General features: G+C 33.6%; 2 protein-coding genes and 1 long non-coding RNA gene across 12 annotated transcripts in view; 1 reads left to right on the forward strand and 2 right to left on the reverse strand.

Moving 5' to 3' along the window:
• Positions 1 to 4,735: 4,735 nt before the first annotated feature.
• si:ch73-361p23.3 lies at positions 4,736 to 11,871 on the reverse strand. 10 transcript variants are annotated; one of them, XR_012408153.1, is made up of 8 exons: positions 11,429 to 11,871; positions 11,223 to 11,333; positions 10,141 to 10,272; positions 9,870 to 9,942; positions 7,456 to 7,700; positions 7,263 to 7,370; positions 6,369 to 7,172; positions 4,736 to 6,198 (listed from the first exon to the last, which is right to left on the reverse strand). XR_012408153.1 is itself a non-coding variant. In XM_002662516.5 (7 exons), the coding sequence occupies exons 1-7, from the start codon at positions 11,514 to 11,516 to the stop codon at positions 7,111 to 7,113; spliced, it is 819 nt and encodes a 272-aa protein (XP_002662562.2). In that variant the 5' UTR covers positions 11,517 to 11,871; the 3' UTR covers positions 4,736 to 7,110. The 10 variants fall into 10 exon arrangements, 5 of the variants coding, with proteins under 5 accessions (XP_002662562.2, XP_073810544.1, XP_073810547.1 ...); XR_012408154.1 differs by lacking the exon at positions 10,141 to 10,272 and having other exon boundaries at positions 11,429 to 11,657; XR_012408158.1 differs by lacking the exons at positions 11,223 to 11,333; positions 11,429 to 11,871 and adding an exon at positions 10,358 to 10,856 and having other exon boundaries at positions 10,141 to 10,268.
• Positions 11,872 to 15,906: 4,035 nt separating this feature from the next.
• On the reverse strand, positions 15,907 to 21,212 carry LOC141386342 (uncharacterized). Its single transcript, XR_012408169.1, has 3 exons — positions 21,105 to 21,212; positions 20,534 to 20,904; positions 15,907 to 17,999 (listed from the first exon to the last, which is right to left on the reverse strand). It is a non-coding gene; the product is annotated as an uncharacterized lncRNA (long non-coding RNA).
• tcta (T cell leukemia translocation altered) overlaps positions 20,527 to 22,418 on the forward strand; it is a 3,307-nt gene continuing 1,415 nt past the window's right edge. Inside the window, exons 1-2 of the mRNA NM_001002585.2 lie at positions 20,527 to 20,951; positions 21,067 to 21,115. Coding sequence (NP_001002585.1) covers positions 20,741 to 20,951; positions 21,067 to 21,115 — 260 coding nt within the window. The 5' untranslated portion in view covers positions 20,527 to 20,740. The remainder of the gene's footprint in view (positions 20,952 to 21,066; positions 21,116 to 22,418) is intronic.

Genomic DNA, 22,418 nt, shown 5'->3' on the forward strand with positions numbered 1-22,418 from the left:
AACACACTCTTTCATCTCCCTGACACTTTGACTGACTTTTGCACCAGACACGTTCTTACAATCATTCCATATAAACAAACACGTTGTGCATTTATGAAGTAGAGCTGCACGATTCTGGCTAAAATGAGAATCACATTTTTTTTTCCTTAAAATAAAGATCATGATTTTTGCACAATTCTGTACATGTAAAATAAAGGTTAAAATGAGTCTGCAATTATTATTGTCGCGAACTGAAGAGCGGGTGGGGATGGGGGAATGTCGCGGGGGCACTTCAGATGATTTTGGAAGGGCACTTTCTATCCAAGACTAAAAAGGGCATGTGCACTGCACAGGTTGATGAGCCCTATGTGTGCAAGTGCCTGCTGCTAAGTGCTGTTTATACTTCGCATGCTCTCAAACGATCACTCTGTGCCACAAACTGAATATTATTTACAACTTTAATACCTGTTATTCACAGCCTGTGCAGGTTCTGTTCACTAAAGTAGACGCGCGAGCATCTATCATCAAGTAGGGCGCGCCTGCTCTCTCTGTGGTAACAGCTCACGGTCAACAGCTGACGTTACGTGTGATTTTCCGGTCGCGAATACAGCATTTTGTGGCCGTGAAAACAGCATTATATGAAGACAAAAATGACATTTTTAGGTGAATTTTACCTTATTGACCTTATTCTCCGCAGACGAGCGGGCGCTGCCATTTGAATCTTTTTGGCTCAAGACTTCCGGTCTCATTCACTTCCATTCATTTTTAGACATTAAAAACTGCTCATTTCGCTGCTTGATGTTGCAATTTGATATTTTCTTGTTATATTATACTACTTGGTCTGTATAGTCATGCAAACATTTGTTTGTAGAGCAAGTAGTTTGACCGTTTTCTGCCGTTTATTTTTCCTAGTCATTTCTCCCATAGGCGACTGAATCGGAAGTTCTAAGACAATCGCGAAAACAGGCGCACTTCCGCATTTTAGAATAAGGTCAATAAATACAGTATGTGACTTTTTTAATACCATTTGGAGGTGACACTGAGCAATGTATGTGAAACAATGAAAAAACTCGTGCAGCCGCCTTTGCTTCTCTCCTGAACTTGAAAATATGATTGGCAGAATCGTAGAAATGCTGGATTAAGATCGTCTAGGGAGTCGAATTGAGATCGCAATCTTTCTTCGATTAATCATGCAGCTCTATTATAAAGCATGCTTTCCACAGGTGAGTGCGCTTGACAAACTACCTGTAAAAACCTTCTCGCAAAAACTTTTAACTTTAGTACTTACTTCTCAGCAAAAACTGTTTCTTTGTATAACTAACACTTCTTGCATACATTGCCTCTTCTTGTTGGATCGCTGAATGCCTCCTCAATTGTTAGTCGCTTTGGATTAAATCGTCTACTGAATGACATTGTAAATGTTAAAGTATTAATAATAATTTCCAGTTAGATATATTTACATATAAAAGTCACATTGCGGACATTTGTTTGAAATGTTAACTCTATATGTCTCCACATCAACATGTAAACACATTCTGAAAGTTTAAAAATCACCTAAAACTCAAAGGTCATTTCATAGAATAAGTAAGCAAGTATTTTTTTTTTTTTTTTTTGTGGCTTGGCGTTTCATATTTACAGAGACTGTGCAGAAAAAAAAAAGATTTTCTGAATGCATGGTTTTAGGTTATTTTCAACTGCTGTTTTTGCAGTCATTGCTAGGATGCTGTAGAGAGTTTGCTGCTCTGTTACAAGAACTCAAACCATAGTGTGAGGGAAATTCTGGCCTTGGTGACAATGAGGCTCTCTCTTACAAGAAGCAAGGGAAGTGGTTCATTTTCCTGAGCTACAGATGATGTAACAAAATGAACAAGTTCCAAGATTGCCAATCACACACACACCGCCAATGCAAGCAGATTACATCAAAAATGTTCTTTATGCAAGCATGGCAGAGTACAAGTTATCTCAAGGAGATTTTAGATAAAAAACAAGACATGTAGTGTGCTTCTGGTCTGGAAAAGACGATCTTCAGTTGTGCAGCAGATGATGCTGCTACGTCAAACAAAAAAGCGGAAATGGAAACACATTTCTGCTTTCACATTAGTGCCTCCATACGTTCTGAAATTCATATTGGATTGAGCTGGCTTGAAAGGGACTTTTATGACCTGACTTCTTGTTTCAGATCTTTTAACCAAAATGATTCATTTGTAGTGGTAGCTGCACTCTGACACAAAAAAGAACAATCGGGGAGTTCTTTCGAAAGTACTCATATTTTGTTTCGTGATTTATTTTCTCCCTCTATCCTTAGGACTCTTTCCCTGCAACTACATCTACACTATAAAGAATGTACAGTTAAAAACAAACAATATATGCATCAGCAGTGCTCATAAAGAGAGTATTCGAAATGTACCTGGATGACCTACAACTTCTGATAAGATTTTAAAGCACAACGACTTTCGAAAGTAAATCGATTTTGCGGTCATATGACAGTGACAAGGTTGATGTAGTTTATTCATACAATATAGACCTACCAATTTAGATATTCATAAAGTAAGTTCGAAACAAAATGTGGTCCTTTTTGAAATGTCCTGTAACTTATCGTTGCTGCCGATTATGCTCACCTGTGTCTTGTTTGATTTCTTGTTTTCCTAAATATTTATTGAAATATTAAACATCGCTAGTTAACACACTCAATGCATTTTTTTCAACACATCCCATAATTTCTAAAATATCAGCCTCTACCAAATGGTTGATATGTCGGTTTATGGTAAAACTACCGGATTTATGAGATATACTATAAAAAATATGAAAATATGAAGTGTAAGACCAAATTAATTTAAAGATATAATCCAAATTAAACGTTTTTGAATACTGAATCATATTTTTTTTTTAAGTATGGCATAAAATATTTCACATTCTCATTCAACATGTTTTTTTTTTTTTTTTACAATAAAACCAAAATCAAATGTAGTAGTTCAATAGGATTGTTTGTTTGATTTTTTTTTTTTTTTTTGTAAACCAACAATGCTGTGTGTGTAAATCATTATTAACCATTACCATCATTCTTTAAATAACTTTAACAGTCATTATTTAAAACAGTCAAAATATGGTCAACTATTTGGTAGAAATGCATTGTTTGCATTGTCATTGATAAACATTCTTCCAAGTCTGAGGATGTGAATAGCTCTTGAAATTATTTAACATGGTTTAAACAAATGTGTGCCTATATTGAAACTGACGTTCATTGTTAATAATGCATTTTCCAAATGTATAGGTTTTTGTTTGGACCACAAGCAGGTATGGGCAGTACTTATGATACATGTATTTTAAGTACGTATTTCACGTACAAAGTAGTATTTTGTCATTTATATTTAATACCTTTGATGAAAATGCCTTTATATTTTGTATCAAAATACATTAGTGTCTTGTATTTTTGTAGTTTTAAAATACTGTCAAATACTGTACAAGAAGTCTACTGTACATAATGAAATCGTATAAATGAGGCCTCTTATTGGTGCTCTCTCAGTTATTTGCCAAGGCTTGAGACCAGAACAGAAAACAGATTTATTTTTAAGAAGGTGGTCAATGATTGGGTTATGAATGGAAATCAACCATTGAAATTAGGATACTGGGAAATGCTAAACCATAAATGTATAATAGCATAGTGTATAGTGTACAATTCAGCATCTTTACTTAAAATATCAGTCCTGGAGAACAAGGTGAGGAGCTTCAGAACATCAAATGTCCCAGTGCTTGTGTTTGTATGCCTCTATAAAAGCTGGCATTAAAGGACTGCCCTTTGAGCAACCAAAAGTAATTATTTTATTCTGTTTTCCTGGGTCTTGGAATATATATATATATATATATATATATATATATATATATATATATATATATATATATATATATATATATATATATTTGTTTAATCCTGACAGAATAGGACAACATTTGGCTGCAAAAACAACTATTTGAAATCTGACAGTCAAAATAAATCCAAATATTTAGAAAATCCAGCCTGCTCTCAAGAGGAATCATAACTATTTCACATTTTGTCAGTTTAGTGGCTAATTCGTACGAGTCCAGTCAAAATGTAGTATTTTAAAAAGGACGCGTTAACCATCCCAACCGTCATTGAGAGATGAGCACATCATACTAAATTGTATGGGTGAGATTGTACGAATTCATACGAATTGGCCACTAAATCAAGAAGTTTCGAATTGGCATGAGATTGTGTTGGAAAATAATCTTTAAAGTGCAAATAAAGTTATTGTGCATATTACCAAAAATTAAGCTTTGATACATTTACAGTTGAAGAATTTGCTAAATATCTTCATGGAAGATCATCTTTACATCACATTCTAAAGACTTCTGACATAATAGAAAAATGGGTAACACTTTATTTTGATGGTCCATTTGAGTATTAGTAGACTGTCTGCTTCTTTCAACAGACATTTAACTGACTATAAGAAACTTTGCAAGTACATGTCAACTTACACCAACCTTAACAGACTACTTATAATCTAATGAGAATTAGTTGGCATGTAGAATGCAATGTAACTTAAATTCAACAAACAGAGCATCAAAATAAAGTGTGACCGATAAATTAATCATGTTGACCCATTATTAATTATTTGATACCCATTTATTTTAAAATAAGTGTACGTTACGTTTGGATAATCTCTCCCTTCTTTGCATATTATCACAGATATAAACCCTTTTTAACTATCTGAGAAATAAACAAAGAGACAACACAATGTTCCTTGAAAAACATTTTAATTGGCATATTGGTATAACACTTCACAAGCTGTTAAAGAGAAATTTCTCAGAAGTGTCATACAACCAGTCAAAGTAAGATCTTTTTTCTGTAATACACGCACATACACACACGCACACAAAAAAAGCCTACGCAAGCACCTGCAGTTGGTTGTGGTTTATTCAGAGGAAGGAGTATAGCCATACAGATTTAACGGCTGAAACGTGAGTGCTTGCGTATGTATGCATGGAAATTCTGAAGAGGTTCAACCGAAAGCTGTCGCCTCCCAAGAACCTCACTGCATTTCTATAGTACAGACAGAGGCAGGCGACACTGCCAACTCTCGGAAGAAACAAATGTAGGAGGGGACTATACCAGATCTGACGCTGTTAAGTGCAAGTGCTAAAACCATAAGATGAAAACACAAATCTTAATGTTAGCCATATCGTTTTAACAAAATCGGTCAGAATCTGAGAAGAGTTTTAAGAATTGAAGAGTTACGCGGTAGTTAGCAAAAGCAAAGCATGGTCTCAAAAATCAACAAACTTTCAGTCGAAAAATGATTGTTTTAAACAATGCGTTGAATATAAGCAAATCTGGCAAGTATTTTAATTAGCCTAACAATCTACTAACACACTTGCGTTACTTACTGTATGTATGCAGCTAAGTTACTTTCATTTCACAGAAACTTAATGATTCTTTATAAAAGGCTACACACAAAAATACAAATAAATACAATGAAGATTCTCAGAAGTTGTCTTTAGCAAAACAAAATATGTGAACAGGGTTCCCACTTTAAGCCAAATATCAAAATCCCTGAGTTTGACTAAAACGGAACAAACTAGAATGGAAAAACAGACCGCTTACTGTATATATTTACAATATAATAACAACACACACTGTAAAAGGTGAAAACTTCAATCACTTCAGCTTCTTAAAACTAAATGAATTCATCCACTTAATTTATTATGGTTTCAGGGATAAATAAGTTAGAAAAACTTAAATAAATGAAGTCATTTATTTTAGTTGATCCAATGAGGCTTTTTTCAGTGCAATAATAAAATAGTTTTATGGCTTGAATATCTTTTGCATAATTTTAATAGCCACTATGAAAAAAATTTTAGAAATTACCTGAGATTTTGAAGTCATGTATGCTACAGTTTGTGTGACCGCAAAATGCTCCCTCTCCCATATTTGACAGCTCAATATTAGTTTTACAGAGTTTACATTTAGCTTTTCTGTCATCTTTTTAAATGTACGGTGCTTCTGAATTGTCAAAAATCCCCTCAAAATGCTTTTTTGGATGCGAAAAGTGGAAAAAAACAAACCTGGTTTGAATTTTTTTCGATCTATGAAAGTTTCAAATTGACACGTTAAATGTTTTATGATTGACACATGTAAGGTCGAAATTATTTTTTAATGTGCGAAAATATCAGACGAAAATTTTGGATTTAGTGTGCAATAATCTCAAGCCGCTAAATTAAAAATGATTGAAACGAATTGCAGTGAGATTGTGTTGAAATATATAAAATTAGATTAGTCAGTACCCAATCCAAATCTAAAACTAATCTAAGAAAAAACATTAAGATCAGAGGCAAAAAAATTGTACCGAAAAATAGTAGCGGCTTGAGATTACCCAAATAAATACGTCTGGGGGAAAAAAATTATAATAAGTGAAAAATCATCAGAAAAATCAAATAATTTTTTTCTTTAATTTTTGTTATTGTGTTTGCAATAAAGCATTTGGATTTAAATGTATTATCTTTCCATTCCTAAAAATTCCCAGACATTCCATATCTGGAACAGACTTTTTAGAATTCCATGATATTGCAGAAATCCCCTGACCCGTGGGAACCCTGTGTACATCATCTAGATATAGGAGTTTATCAAATATCTCTTAGGAGTGAATGAGTCACTACAAGAACGACTGAGGCAAACAACTGTGGTGGCATAGAAATGACATCCACCAGTCAACCCACAGACAGCGGTCAACTGCAGTGCGCATTCTGCCAAGGTAGAGATTTGAATTCACTAATCAGCGGATTTCAAAGTAATGAAATCAATTCACGGCTTGAAATAAATAAGCCGCCTGAATTCAAATGAATGAGCATTTACACTACAAGTGCAATGCGATCCAAAGTGCAAACCACCTTTTCATGTAGATAAATTACATGAATGTTTAAATTCATGTCATAAAAAGGAGGTGTAAATGAGATCCTAAACATCCCCTTATGTACGCAGGTTTCAGAAAATGACAATTAAACATTGGTTTTATGTTTTAAATGGTTTTGAACAGCAGCTTGACTAGTTATATAACAACTACTATTTCTTGCATACAAAATATTCCCCAAAAAGAAACACTAAGGCCAATTAACCTGTTAGACAAGTAAAGACAGGCACTTTTCCCCAGATTCTTCAACAGGCTTTCTGCATGTGCTTTCTAGAGGGAACAAATTAAATAGAGATATAGACAGTAAATAAATGCTGCACACACAAACAAGGTCAAACTGCCAAAGTAAAAGAACTTCACCTTTTCGAGAGTTTGCTTTCTTGAGGTTATGAACGCAGTGGGTGAATCTCTTGCCGTACAAGAATCCAGCAAGGAGAAGAGTAGTAGTAGCACAAATTATAATCAGCCCTAGAATGAAATTCATGTTAAGTGAGAGGCACACAAACTGTAATTGAATAATAAATCTGGAGATACTGAAGGAAAAGTAGGTTACAGAAGATGTAGAAGCTGTCTGCTTTTTCTCCGGGAGAGTAGGTCGTAGTTCCTGATGTGGTCTTAGTCTCTGAAGTGGTCGTAGTTCCTGAAGTGGTCTGAGTTCCTAAAGTGGCTGCAAAAGTGGGTTTGGCTGTCCGGAACAAGGGAATCAAGATTGTAGGAGCTTTTATCTCCTCTGTCTTTATGTTATTGCAGACAACATCTGAAGTAGTGGTGCCTGAGATATTAACCCCATTTTTACACCTATAGATTAAAGGGGAAAAAGCGTTTGTTAAGTCAAAATTAAAATTCAACCATTTACTCATGATAATTACAAACCTATATGACTAATCAGAAAAGAAGATATTTTGAAGAAAGTTGTAACCAGAGAGTAACAACTGATTTCCATAATGTTTTCCCCACTATGGTACCACTAACTGTCTGTCTGGGTATCAACATTCAACAAAATATATTCTTCAGTGTTCAACAGAACAAAACTCATGAGAGACAAAATGAGAAAATGAGATTATATAAATAAACACATATAATTGAACTCAGAATTATTAGGCTCCCTGTTATTTTTCCCCAATATCTGTTTAATGAAGAGCAGATTTTTTCAACACATTTCTAAACATGATAGTTTTGATAACTCATTTCTAATAACTGATTTATTTTATCTTTGCCATGATGACAGTAAATAATATTTTACTAGATATTTTTAAAGACACTTCTGTACAGCTTAAAGTGGCATTTAAAGGCTTAACTGGGTTAATTAGGTTAACTAGGCAGGACAGGGCAATTAGGTAAGTTATTGTATACCGATGGTTTGTTCTGTAGACTATCGAAAAAATAGCTTAAAGGGGCTCATAATTTTGATTTTTTATTAAAAACTGCTTTTATTCTAGCTGAAATAAAACAAATAAGACTTTCTTCAGAAGAAAAATATTATGAGACATACTGTGAAAATTTATCTGCTCTGTTAAACATCATTTGATTCAGTCATTTCACTTTTATGGCAAATAATAGGTTATTTTTTTTATCACTTTTAACATGAAATAATTTAACATAAACATAAGAGGCTGAGAAAAAGACTCATTATAGAAAAAAATTTCAGATGTCACTTAGAGTAAGTAAGACAGTAATGTGAACTTATATAGCGCATTTATTGTATATGCCCATACACTCAAAGCCCTTCACAATCATGAGAGGGGTCTCTCCACACCACCACCAGTGTGCAGCATCCACTTGGATGATGCGATAGCAGCCACAGGACAACAGCGCCAGTTGCCAATGCTCTCACTGTAAGGGTCAGTGGAGGGATTTGGCCAGGAAACCAGAGTTTTATAAATTACATATATATATATATATATACTGGGCAAAATTTCATTTAATCATGATCAATCGCATCCAAAATAAACGATTGATTTGACATAACCTATATGTGTTTTCATATCTATATAAATACACACATTCATGCATATATTTGAGAAATTATTTGTTAATGTATATGATATAAGTTATATATAATTGTAAATATCTAAATATGTCTTTCTGTCTATCTCTTTTTAAATGAATACAACTGTTCAATAAAACCGTTTTGTTTGAATCCAACAAAAATTACTGGCTATATTCAATGATAAATGTCAAAAAATATTCATTTTCAAAGCAGCGTTTACTCATTTATGCTGAAAACTGTATACATATCATGATGATGTTATTACAGTACAAATATAAATGACTTAAAATATGGACAAACTCAACAGTTGATTTCTAAATTATTATTATTATTTAGATTTTTAGTGTTCAACATTCTTCAGAACATCTTCATTTGCGTTCACCAGAATAGGGGAAGGTATTCAGGTTTAAAACTCCCATTAAGGTAATTTAACATGTTTACACAATAAATAAATGTTAAATAAGTTAAATCGGTTTTCAAACATTTTATCAATTTGATCATTTTGTGCTGAATCATCAGACAAGCACAAGAGGGCGCTCATTTACATTGCATAAATCTGCTGAGATGACTAATATGCTTTAGGGTTTCAGACTGAAAGTCATTCATCTTTTTAAAATGGGATTTTTTTTATGCGTTGGCTCCCTCTCACCGAGTAGGCTACACTATAGAGCATGCTCTTCGTTTCCCATCATCTCCCTATAATGACAACAGCCCCTTATGAAAATCAACCATGGTTTAACTACAAACCTAACAGAACAAAAACAAAACTTAGTTGTTGAACCATGTTAACCGCACATCAACCAGCTAAACAACCCATGGCAGCCAACTGTGGTTATACAAATAGTAATCACTGAATCTAAAAACATGCTACAAGTTCCCTATAATAAAACCTGGTTTGTTTTTTGTAAGAATGTTTACACATTTGAATTGGTACTTGAGTCTATCAAGATATATCATTTGACATTGCTAAAACTTACTCCTTCCATCTTTGACAAGCTGTGTCATCTTTATCTGTAAAGAATCCTTGGCTACATGTTTGGCATTCATTTCCTAGAGAAAAAAAGTCCACATTTCATTAGATGCACTTTAGTCAATTAAGACTAAAATTATATATATATATATATATATATATATATATATATATATATATATATATATATATATATATATATATATATATATATATATATATATATATATATATATATATATATGTATATATTCAGTTACGTAGGATTTAACGGTTACCTTTCTTATTCACTCCAGAACCCTTTTTACAGACACAAACCTCTTCTTTTAGTGTATCGACAGGTGTAAAACCTTTCATACATCTGCACTGAGTGTCGCTGGTAAGTGTACACTCATTGATTACATTACTGCCTGAGAAAAACAGCAATGCAAGTTATTAGCCCCTTTCACACAGTGATACCGGTAAATATCTGGAAAATTTCCGGAACGACTTTACCGGTATATTCAAAAAAGTGCTGTTCACACAGGCGAGGACGTTACGGAAATTTTCCGGAAAAGAGCATTCACACATCCATTCCAAAATACCGGTAAATTCTGACATCATTCACCACAAATGAGCTTTAACGGCTGCGCTTGTATTTGTAAACATTTGCCTAAATTACAAACTCTGTGGATGATCAATATTGTGAACAACTTTCGCAGGATCACTTTCGCATGTCGAGATGTTCATAATATTTGCGTGTGCAGGCGCTCACAGGCACACGCAAAGCTTGAAGGTAAACAAACAACGGCTTATCATAAGCATCTCATCGATGATTATTTACACAGTTGGCATTAAGAAGAACATATAAACGTGATCTGACTAACTTCTAGCAGCTAAATGTGTCTGGAAAAATATTCAAAGGTTTTTATTCTCACAAACCGCGCGGACGTAAATGCGTCTGACTGTTGTAATTGGCTAAAGCAGACGTCTCACGTCAGCACGTTCTAGACGTGCACGCGCTTATTACGGGAATCTTCCTTTTGCGTTCACACAGCGCAGCATTCCGGCAAATTGCCGGTAATGTTACAACTTCTCTTTCCGGAAAATAGCCAGAACGAATTTACCGGTATTTTCAAAAAGGACCTGTTCACACATACAACCTTTCCGGAAAATTGCCGGCAATTTTCCGGAAAGGTCTGTATGTGTGAAAGGGGCTATTGTTGAAAATAGACTTTTATGTAATTGCGTGTTTTCTTACACAAATCCAGTGCTGTTAGCTAAACACCAAATTCTATGACACAGTACACTATTGCTGTTATACAGCATTCTTAAATGTAAAACTAGCTCGCGGTCTAAAAGAATAGACTGTGGCACTTACCTTTTTTGCATTTGCTGCAGTTGTAACAGTGAACACTGTTTCCACTTTTAGGGCTGTATTGACCCTTTGGACAGTTCTCACATTTACCTGTGCTGTAGTTTACCTTCTGACCTACAATACATGGACATCTTTCAAGAGCTGCTTCATGTGACCAATATTACATTCAACTCAACAGAGAAATATTATATAACCATAATCATACATACCTGCTAGACACTCTCCTGTAGCGCTTCCAATTCTATGAAGTAACAGCAAATATAGAAGAATGGAGAGGACTTTCATGTCACAAAACATGACAGCGGTAGCCCTGTAGTATAGTGCTGGTTCTGTGCGAAACTCTCAAATGAGAGGAAACAGAGGTTGACATTTACCCCCAGCATGCATGAGCACCCGTCAAACCTCACCCCGCTTTGTTTCCGACGCACCCACAGTCTCTTTGTGGAACGAAAACATGCAGTTATGGAAAAGTATGTTTTTCTTGAGTATCATATCAACTGTGACGTTAAAGACCTTTTATTAGAAGATATTATCAGAAAAATATTTTAATCTGACATGTTAAATTTGATAGCTGTGCATTGGATTGGTGGATGCCAGTGGTTACAAAATAAAGCCAGACACATAAAAATGCTCTAAAAAATTATTTAGATCTTAAGATTTTGGTGAAGGGCTGCCATTCTATATATATATATATATATATATATATATATATATATATATATATATATATATATATATATATATATATATATATATATATATATATATGAGCAATATCACACAAGTAGCAGTGCGATATGGCTGTATATTGGCACTGGTGGGAGGCATGCCTTAGTGCCCCCACCAGTGCCGATTTACAGTCATATCGCACTGCTACAAGTGTGATATTGCGCAGTTTGACGACATAATTGTGTATATAAAAACAAAATCAAACATGGAGAGTCTCAAAACCCCTTTTGGATAAGGAACTACTTTCTTCCGCCTTTGGATTCAAATCATAAGCTGACAGTTAAACAGCTGTTAAAACAGTTAAAAGCATCTTTTAAACTTTAGAATTTTAGTGTCTGCTTTTTGCTGGCTGTATGTGTGCGGAGTAATACACAAACTGTAAAGAGGCTGTAGGAGTTCTTATATTGCAGAATATCGCACGGCTTTCAGCCAATCAGATTTGAGAACCAGACAGAACTGTTGTATATATAACAGCGCCGGTGTGTGTATCCTGATAGAAACCTATGTTTAGAATTCTAAAATGCATGTCGCTTGGTGGCACTGTGTGGCGCGCCGCCGAGCGGCGCTTCTGGTGTGCGACCTGCTTTACTGTATGTCTGATAAAACAGACAAAACATGGAACAAAAAATCATCAAATAATAGCTTGCCTAATTACCCTAACCTGCTTAGTTAACCTAATTAACCTATTAAAGCCTTTAAATGTCACTTTAAGCTGTATAGAAGTGTCTTGAAAAGTATCTAGTAAAATATTATTTACTGTCATGGCAAAGAAAAAATAAATCAGTTAATAGAAATTATTTATTAAAACTATTACGCTTAGAAATATGTTGAAAAAAAATCTTCTCTCTGCTAAACAGAAATTGTGGGGAAAAAATAAACAGGGGGGCTAATAATTCTGACTTCAAGTATATATACAGTATGCTGCATTATTAGCCTCCTTCTAAAGTATTTAATTATTGTCTATCGCTGCTTTAAAAAAATCAATTTGGGGTATTGTTTCTTCTCTGAAACAGAATTAGAAACTAAATGTATAGTATCAGACATCAGTTTGTATTTTAAAACTAATTTCTATATTTAAAATGGAATGTATTTTCTTATTTATTCTCCAGTTTTCCAGGAGAACAAACATTAACAAAAAATTAACAAATAAAACAATTACACACAAATGCATTTACACACACGCACACACACACACACTCTCTCTGATACAATTACTGTATTTTATCCACATTTGACTAATGTGTATGAATAAAAGAGAGGAAAAGCAAGAGTTTTCCTTTAGTTGATTCGTCCTCTTTGTTGACTCGAAACAAGCTGTAGTCATGGCAACTATTTCCTCAACTGACTTCAGTGTTCTCTTTAATATAAAATGATAATACCAATAAAGTAAGAAACATATATGTGCTCATGCCCGTAGCCAGTAAGGTTTGGGTGGTTTGGACCCACCCCTCAATGACAAAGGTTCAGAATTTGTCCTATACTGTACATGAGCTCATTTGTCCTATTTTGACTGCTACACCATCAGAAATTGTGAAAATAACCCATTGAAAAAGGTTTTAAGACTAAGCCAAATCCTCTGTTGACCATCACATCAGTATGACTTCAGTTAATCAGATTTGGTCAACATCCAGCTGTGCAAGAAAACATGCAACCTGACTTAAGAGAACTCATCTTTCGCTGTTGTTTTTCAATAGAGAAAAACATTTTACAAGTAACTTTTATTTTAAATCTTGGACCCTATTCTTGGACCCTATCCTATGAGAAGGACCAAAAGCATACCATATTAAAATGAATTTGAATACTAATTTGAGTTTTGTTATCATCCATTAATTTTAAATCAAATGTACTTTTTTACAAGAAAGGCTAGCCAAATCTACGGCCAAATTCTGATTGAGGAAAGTTGAATGTGTTGGGAAGTTTGTGATGTACATAATAAATTACAATAGGCTATAGTTTTTCATTTAAAACTTTACCAGAGCTGTTTTCTTTCTAATGATATATAATGTAATACATGTTTGTTTTAAAATTAGGTATTTATTAATATTTCTTTATTCAAAATTATTAGGAAATATTTTGGTACATTAAATTGGGATTATGATGACCATCCTGGCGACGCAGTGGCGCAGTGGGTAGCACGTTCGTCTCACAGCAAGAAGGTCGCTGGGTCCCTGGTTCGATCCTCGGCTCAGTTGGCGTTTCTGTGTGGAGTTTGCATGTTCTCCCTGTGTTCGCGTAGGTTTCCTCCGGGTACTCCGGTTTCCCCCACAGTCCAAAGACATGCGGTGCAGGTGAATTGGGTAGGCTAAATTGTCCGTAGTGTATGAGTGTCTGTGTGTGTGTGTGTGTGTGTGTGTGTGTATGTGTAGATGTTTCCCAGAGATGGGTTGCGGCTGGAAGGGCATCCACTGCATAAAAACTTGCTGGATAAGTTGGCGGTTCATTCTGCTGTGGTGACCCCAGATTAATAAAGGGACTAAGCCGACAAGAAAATGAATGAATGAATGAATGAACATCCTACAAGCTAATCTAGCTAAAAATAGTGCTTAAACAAAATGCAGTATTTAAACCTTATAATTAAATATAACATGAATCAAATACCGGTAACAAGGTCCACTTTTTGAGAAAAAGAACCCCACCCCTTTAACCAGGCTGGCTACAGGTCTGCTACATATAAATAGAAATACACAAATATAAGCCTAGTAATTAACATACAGTTCATTTAATCTTCTTGTGACCTGCTGAATCTTATGTGTGGGTCACAGTACAGTACACAGACTGTAACAATATATATATATATATATATATATATATATATATATATATATATATATATATATATATATATATATATATATATATATATATATATATATATATATATATATATTCAGTTATGTTTTTAACATTAAATTCCAATATTTATAATTTCATGTAGCCTATACTTTAACTAATAAAAATGAGGAAAAACTCAACAAAATGATTATATCCTTACCAAAATTTAAAACAACAAAGATATGTATGAATGAAAGGTGATTTAAAGGGCTCACATTTGCTTCTTGAAAGCATCATGTCTGGTTTTGATTAATTTGATTGATTTTGATGAAATAATTTGCAAATGTAAAGGTGCTCTCTTTGTGTATGAAATGACTCAGCCATCTTTGCATATACTGTAGGAAAAACCTAATCTTGTGCAACAGTACCGAAAACAGGTTATGTCTGACACATTTAGCACAGAGCATCTGAGGTATAGGGTTTACCAGACTGCTTTTTACAGGAAAAAAGGGTGTTACGCATATGAAGGGAATAGGCGTGTTCTAATCAACCCTTTATCATCAATTCAAAAGCATTGGACAAAACTTAGTGATGAAAAAATACTGAAAGTAGAGTTGCCAAAGAAACACAAAAGCCATTATAATGTGTTCCAAGAAAAAAAAACAGCCTTTGTAAAGATAAAGAAACATCAATGAAATGCTTCTGTCAGCAGAAAACAGTGCAGAGGTTCCGTTAACCATGATGACACTGTGTAGATTTCATCCTGTTCCGCTTGTGAGTGAGACATCTGTGATCCACTATAAGAAGTTCATTCACAGAACAAAACTTACTTATAAATATGTATGGAGCTATATGAAAACAAAGAAATATAAAGAAGAGAGAGAAAGAGAGAAACTTTGACACACTAGGTGTTTTCCCAATTTAACTGAGCACTGAAACAATAATGACTGTGTTGATCTTTAATAGACAGCTCGCTTTGAAGATAAAAATAGAAAATGAAATAAAGGTGATGGCAGCGGGGAATGACGCAGTGGTTGGAATTCACACTCTCAGTTGACCTACATCTGATCAATAAAATACTATAGTTTACTTTTTAACACTACGCTAAAAGAAGGATATTCTTTCAGTAGCATCAGTGCACTGATATTGACTTATGGAAAATACTTTGAGATTATGGATTATGCTTAGTTGTTTGGTAGCTTTATTGCCAGCTCAGCAAATCCCCTCTCAAATCTTTAACATTTGAAGCGTCAAGATGGCAAAGTTTAATCTCATAGGAAGCCTCTGTTGCAAATTAAGACTTTCGGTTTGTTTCCAAAAAAATAAGTTTCCATAAGTAGGTTTTGGCAGCGATTACATAAATTAACCAGTTTTTTTGTTCCATATAGAAACATTTGAGTGGACAGTTCATGTTTTTAAGGAATCAATTATTTCCTGTGAAGAACATTATAATGATCTATTCTAGAACATATGGGCGTATGAGTGGCGCAAAAGGTAGTGCTGTCGCCTCACAGCAAGAAAAATAGCTGGTTCAAGCCTCGGCTGGGTCAGTTGCCGTTTTTGTGTGAAGTTCGCGTGCGTTTCCTCCGGATGCTCCGGTTTCCACCACAGTCCATACATGCGGTATAGGTGGATTGGGTTGGCTAAATTGTCCTTAGTGTATGAGTGTAAATGAGTGTGTATGGATGTTTCCCAGAAATGGGTTGCAGCTGGAAGGGCATACGTTGCGTAAAAACCTGCTGAATAAGTTGGCAGTTCATTCCGCTGTGGCGACCCCAGATTAATAAAGGGACTAAGCTGAAAAGAAATCAAATGAATAAATGTATTCTAGAACATTTTCCACTTTACAGCAACTTGTTTAGAAAGAAAGCTTCTGGATTCTTAATACACTAACTTCCACACTAAAAAAATGATGTCTGCAAAATTGTTGCAAACTATTTGGGTTGAATTTAAACAAACAAATTATATTTAGTAATGTTCAAATTTATTAATTTGTTTAAATTTAGCCAAAATAAATAGTTTACAATCACTTAACTTAAAACATTGTAGTAAATCCGAGGAATCATATTTGAAACTTTTTTATTCAGTGTACTTCATTAAAAAAACAACAACTTTGAAATCCAACAATATAAATGCAATACAGGAGATTTTAGATTCTGTAACTCTATTTCCCAAATTGTATTGTGTATTTAATTTTTATATGTTTTATTCTGTATTGGAATGATATTTTATTATCTGTTGGGAATGACTTTAAGCCTGTGAGGCTGTATTTAATATATATAATTGAATAATTTATTTCCATTATAGTTTGCCTTGTTTGTATCATTTACCTTGTTTAGACTCTCAGAAGAATAAAGGGTTAGCGTTCACCGAAAAATGAAAATTATGCTACTAAAGGTCCTGCTTGCTGTCTATGGACGATGTCAAATATCTATAATTTGAAGAAATATCTTAATTTGTGCTCCAAGAAAAATGCAGGTCTATATATAAGGTTAGGAGCAACCTGATGGAAAGTAATTAATAAAATATTTTTCATTTTGGTTGTTATCAGTTCAAAATTGTTACAGAGAGTTGGGTTAAACATTCTCCATATAGATAATTTTGAGGGATGTAGACAATAACAATGGCTTTAACGTATTTCCTGTTCCACATTTTTCATTTCCAGAGCTTTCAAGAATCCAAAAAATCCACATATTAATAAATAATGTTATGATAGCTATTCTAACATTACGTTATGATGGAATCGCCTCTTGTTACAGTTATGAAATAGTTTTGCAACAGGCAGGAAATGTTAATGGGCCAATAACATCCCCACATTGAAATAGTCTATATTAAAAATAATAATCAAGAGCATATGACAGCCGGCAGATCAGAAAACCACGCCATTCAAAATAAATGAACAAATAAACGTTTACAAAACATGGTTAAACTATAAAACTGTATCTTTTCATTTCATCATATCAGTCATTCATTCATTCATTTTCTTGTCGGCTTAGTCCCTTTATTAATCCGGGGTCGCCACAGCGGAATGAACCGCCAACTTATCCAGCAAGTTTTTACGCAGCAGATGCCCTTACAGCCGCAACCCATCTCTGGGAAACATTTCATCATATCAGTGTGATACTTTGTCAAAAATATATATATTTTTTGTTGTGTTCACTTTAGTAACGTTAATGCAGAAAAACGTAAATAATTACAACAAGACCATTCAAAATGTTAACAAATTAAAAAGAAATGGTCTATAATTTAAAGTTAAAAATAACTGCTTTACTTATCCAGCTGCAGGCCCGCAGAACCACACACATTTGAGGCACACACAATCTAGGCAAACCTTATATGGTAACTAACTCTTTAGCATTATCACCACCTATTGAATTTCACAAATATGGTTTCCCATTTCAGTCATTATTATTATTATTATTATATCGTAACGATCATTTTAACATCCCTGCAGTTTCTGAACTCAAATTATGTAAATAAAAATAATTGGTTAAAGACACTTATGACTTTATTCATGTGTCCATACACACAAAGAAAACATAATAGACCGTCTAATTGTTGGATTAAGTGTAATAAACTAATTCAAGCTCTTAATATTATCATACTTGGTTAAAATCACTTTGTTGTAAAGTAAAAAGCAAACAATAATATGTAACTTTAAAATAAATTAGCCTACTATAGTTAACCATTTAAACAATATATTTATAAACTGATTATCTTAACTGATTATAATTATAACTTTATATATAAACTACTATATTTTACTAAACTGTCACTGTTAAAGCTGTTATATATGTATGTATGTATGTATGTATGTATGTATGTGTGTATGTATGTGTGTATGTATATGTGTATATACACTTATGATTTTTTATTAATAGTTAAATTGTTCCTATTTGTTTCCTATTACTGTAGTATTAAATTACTACAGTATTAAATGTGGGAAATCATTAATTAAAAGATTATTAGAAAATTAAGCTAATAAACACTATTAAATCACTTGAGTAAAATATTAATATAGTGTTATAAATTTGTTACATGTAAAAAGATTTTTATTACATATAATGTATTATTGCCTATATAACTTGTTATTATTTCCTTCATCATAAATTAATCCATTATATAAATCAAACCTGTCCAAATGAGATCATTCAGCAAGGCCAGCAAACGAGTATCTGCCATATTATTGTCAGATAATAATGACTGATCAGCTATAATGACTGATTAAAAACTGTTCAGTCTATTATACTGAATGACGATCGGAAACACTGCTCCCCATTCGGCCGTCTCAATCGCAATATTTGTGAAATAAAGTAAAGTAAACACTATTGTTTATTGTGCACAATATTTATTAATCATATATATCAAAATATATCGGTGACGATGTCCAAAAAGACGTTATAACTTTAACGTCCGTCGTAACCATATATAGTTTGCCTAGATTGTGTGTCCTAGATTGTGTGTGCCTAAAACGTGTGTGGTTCTGCGGGCCTGCAGCTGGATATTATTGGGCCATTAGACCAAAAGGAACTGTTAAAAGAAAAACAATAATTAGGAATAAATCAGAAGGAGGATTAAATGCATTAGATTTCGAAACTATTAACAATATCTTTAAAATCAATTGGATCAAAAATTGTCTTCATAACAATAATTCCTTATGGTTCTCTATCCCAAATCATATCTTTGAAAAATGTGGTGGCCTACACTTTTTTGCTAACTTGTGATTTTAAGTGTTCTAAAATTCCTATTAAGATGTCAACTTTTCATAAACAAGCCTTGAATACATGGAAACTGATTTATAAGCATAACTTTTCCCCCCACTCATGTATTATCTGGAACAATCAGTATATTTTATTTAAAAACAAGTCCATATTTTGGAATGATTATGTTAAAAAAGGAGTAATTTTTGTTAAAGACTTATTAAATCGTGTAGGGGATTTATATGATTACAATGAATTTATTAATAATTTTGGTTTAAAAATTACTTTGATTGAATACAAAAAATTTGTTCATTGTATTTCCCCAAAATTACTTCACCTTATTAAAACCGCAAAAATATATAACCATGTATCTGGCTCTCACCCAGAGCTTACTATTAAGGGCCTTTCTATCAAAGATAAAAAATGTAATAACAATTATATCAGGAATATCCTAACTGCAGATAAAAGTGTTCCTCCAATTGCAATGGTTAAATGGAAACAAGCATTCCCTTCATTCTTCTTTTCCCCAAAAATCTGGTCAGATATTACAAAATACATAATTCCTAATAAAGTAAAAGAAACAATTTTTAAAATATTACATAGATATTATCCATGCAATGATTTTATAAGTAAGTTTAAGGAAGGTTTTTCACCCTTGTGTTGTTTTTGTAAAAAGGAACCGGAAACAATTCTTCATTTATTTTTCAGTTGCAGTTACACAAAACAGTTTTGGTCCCAAGTTTCCTTACTACTTTTTGAAGTGTTTTATAAATTAATCAGTATAACTGAGCAAATGGTTTTTTTTACGGATTGCAACTCTGGATTACTGGAAATGGACAAAATAGCAAAAATTCTTATTTTATTTGGAAAGTATCACATCCACAAAACAAAATGTATGCTGACTGTACCAAATTGTAAACTATTTTTCATTGATCTAAAACTTTTTTATGATTCCCTCACTGCTATACAAAGTAATACCAAAGCTATTAAGACATCTCAACTACTGGAAAAAATACTTAATGTACACGATTAATTTTTGTTGTTAATTCCATTGTATACTGTTTTATGTATAACTCTGTACATCCCTGTTTGTTCAATAAAAAAAAAAAAGACCAAAAGGAACTGCTCTACTCTCTCTACTCTAGATGGCGATGATCACACCTAAAACCCGAATCTTCTCATCCCGTGAAGAAGAGATAGCGGTTCTGCTTTGTTTACTTTAAAGATGGATGCTCAGTTACACCTATTTTCTGAATTAACGGGATAATCTGCTTTAAAATTAACGTTAACCCTTAGAATGTAAGATAGCAAATACCCAGAATGGAGGAATCGTGGGATTTCGAGTTCTTGTCTCGCATGGTTGACAGTCTGGTCTCCTTTCTGTCCGAGTTTGTGGATGACTGGCTGGCAAACGACATGAGAGTTGCCGTGTTTAAAATACTCTTTAGCTGGCTTGTCGTCAGTCTCGTAGCCATCCATTTTGCCTGGAAAGTGTACGGGAATACGGTCAACGACATGTACTACAGGCAGGGTAAATGTCTGCTCTTTTATGGCGCTCCACATAATCAATGATAATGATTCCCATTACAGTTAATGGACTTTAAGTGGTAGGAATAAGACTGAATATGCTTTTGATTATGTCTTAGGGACTGGAGGACAGAATGGCGGGACTCCTGACACTCACCTGAGCGGATGGTAGGTGGCCTTTCTTGTGTACGTGACCAAATCGTTCAGGGTTGCCAGGTGTGTTTACCTGAAGACCAGAAATAGCCCAAAAAAGCGCAATTAAAGCTCAGCATATACCACTTCTACTAAAATAACACAGTGTAAAGTGACTGTTATGCGTTTTAAAGAGTTTTGACTTGAAAAACCTCGGTTTAATGCTAATTCTCCCCAACATCGCAAAACTAATAATCTAAGCTCAGTTTAATATTAATAAAACAGTTCAGCATCTTGGTCAATTAGAATTTTTGGGGACATTTTAAAATGTTTATTGTAAAAAAGCAAAACGCTTAATGTACAAACACATCAACCAGTGAAACACAAATTTTTGTCAAAATTTCTTGTAATTAACCCTAACTACACTATTGTCAAAAGTGCAGACCCTAATTCTATAGATGAAATCAACAATATCACGTTAAACATTTTCTCCCCCATTGAAGTCCATAATAATAAGTAAAGTCTTAACGTAACTTTACAACAACCAAGGGAAAACAAATGTTAAAAAGGCTGTTCATAAAATCAAACTTTATTTATTACAGATTAACCCTTGCTGTCAAAATGATGTGCTTGTGCATGTCATTGACATCCCACAACAACATAGGGGAAAATGCTTTAAATGTGAAAACAGGGCTCATTCTTTTGCTAGTAGTGCAAATCACAAATATGATAGAAATTTGATTTTCCCCACTTGTTAAGTTTTTTTTTCTTCCTTATAATAGACTTCAATGGAGTAGAAAACGCTTAACATGATGTGTTTGACTTTATCTTTGAAACTGGGACTCGTAATATTTGCAATACTTTGGGTTAATCACAAGAAAAGTTTGACGGAAATTTTGGGTTTCCCTGGTTGTTGTTTAGGTACATTAAGCCTCGTTAAGCTTTTTAGAATGTCCCAATTTTTGCAATATGTCAAACCTTGCAGCCAAGGGTGTAGATTTGCTCATGATGTTGGTGATGACATAAATCCCTATAGCACATGCGTAGAACAGCACAGATTCTCGTTCATGCTTTTATAAATATGAATAAAGGCTTTAAACACTTCGTAACATAACAAATAATGACACACATACCATGCTGCAAAAGTCAATTTACAGGATTTTAGTGCAATCTGGCTTTGACAAGGGATGAATGTAGAAAAAATTTAGAGAGGCATATGATGCAATTGAACCATTTTATCCTGATTTTTTTTTATAATCATGAACGGCAAAATCAAAACTGAATTTTATTTACTAAGAACTCCAAGCGAGCTTGACTTTAAAAACTTGTCGTTGCTACG

This window comes from Danio rerio, chromosome 6 (genome assembly GCF_049306965.1).
Source record: "Danio rerio strain Tuebingen ecotype United States chromosome 6, GRCz12tu, whole genome shotgun sequence".
Classification (NCBI taxonomy): Eukaryota; Metazoa; Chordata; class Actinopteri; order Cypriniformes; family Danionidae; genus Danio; species Danio rerio.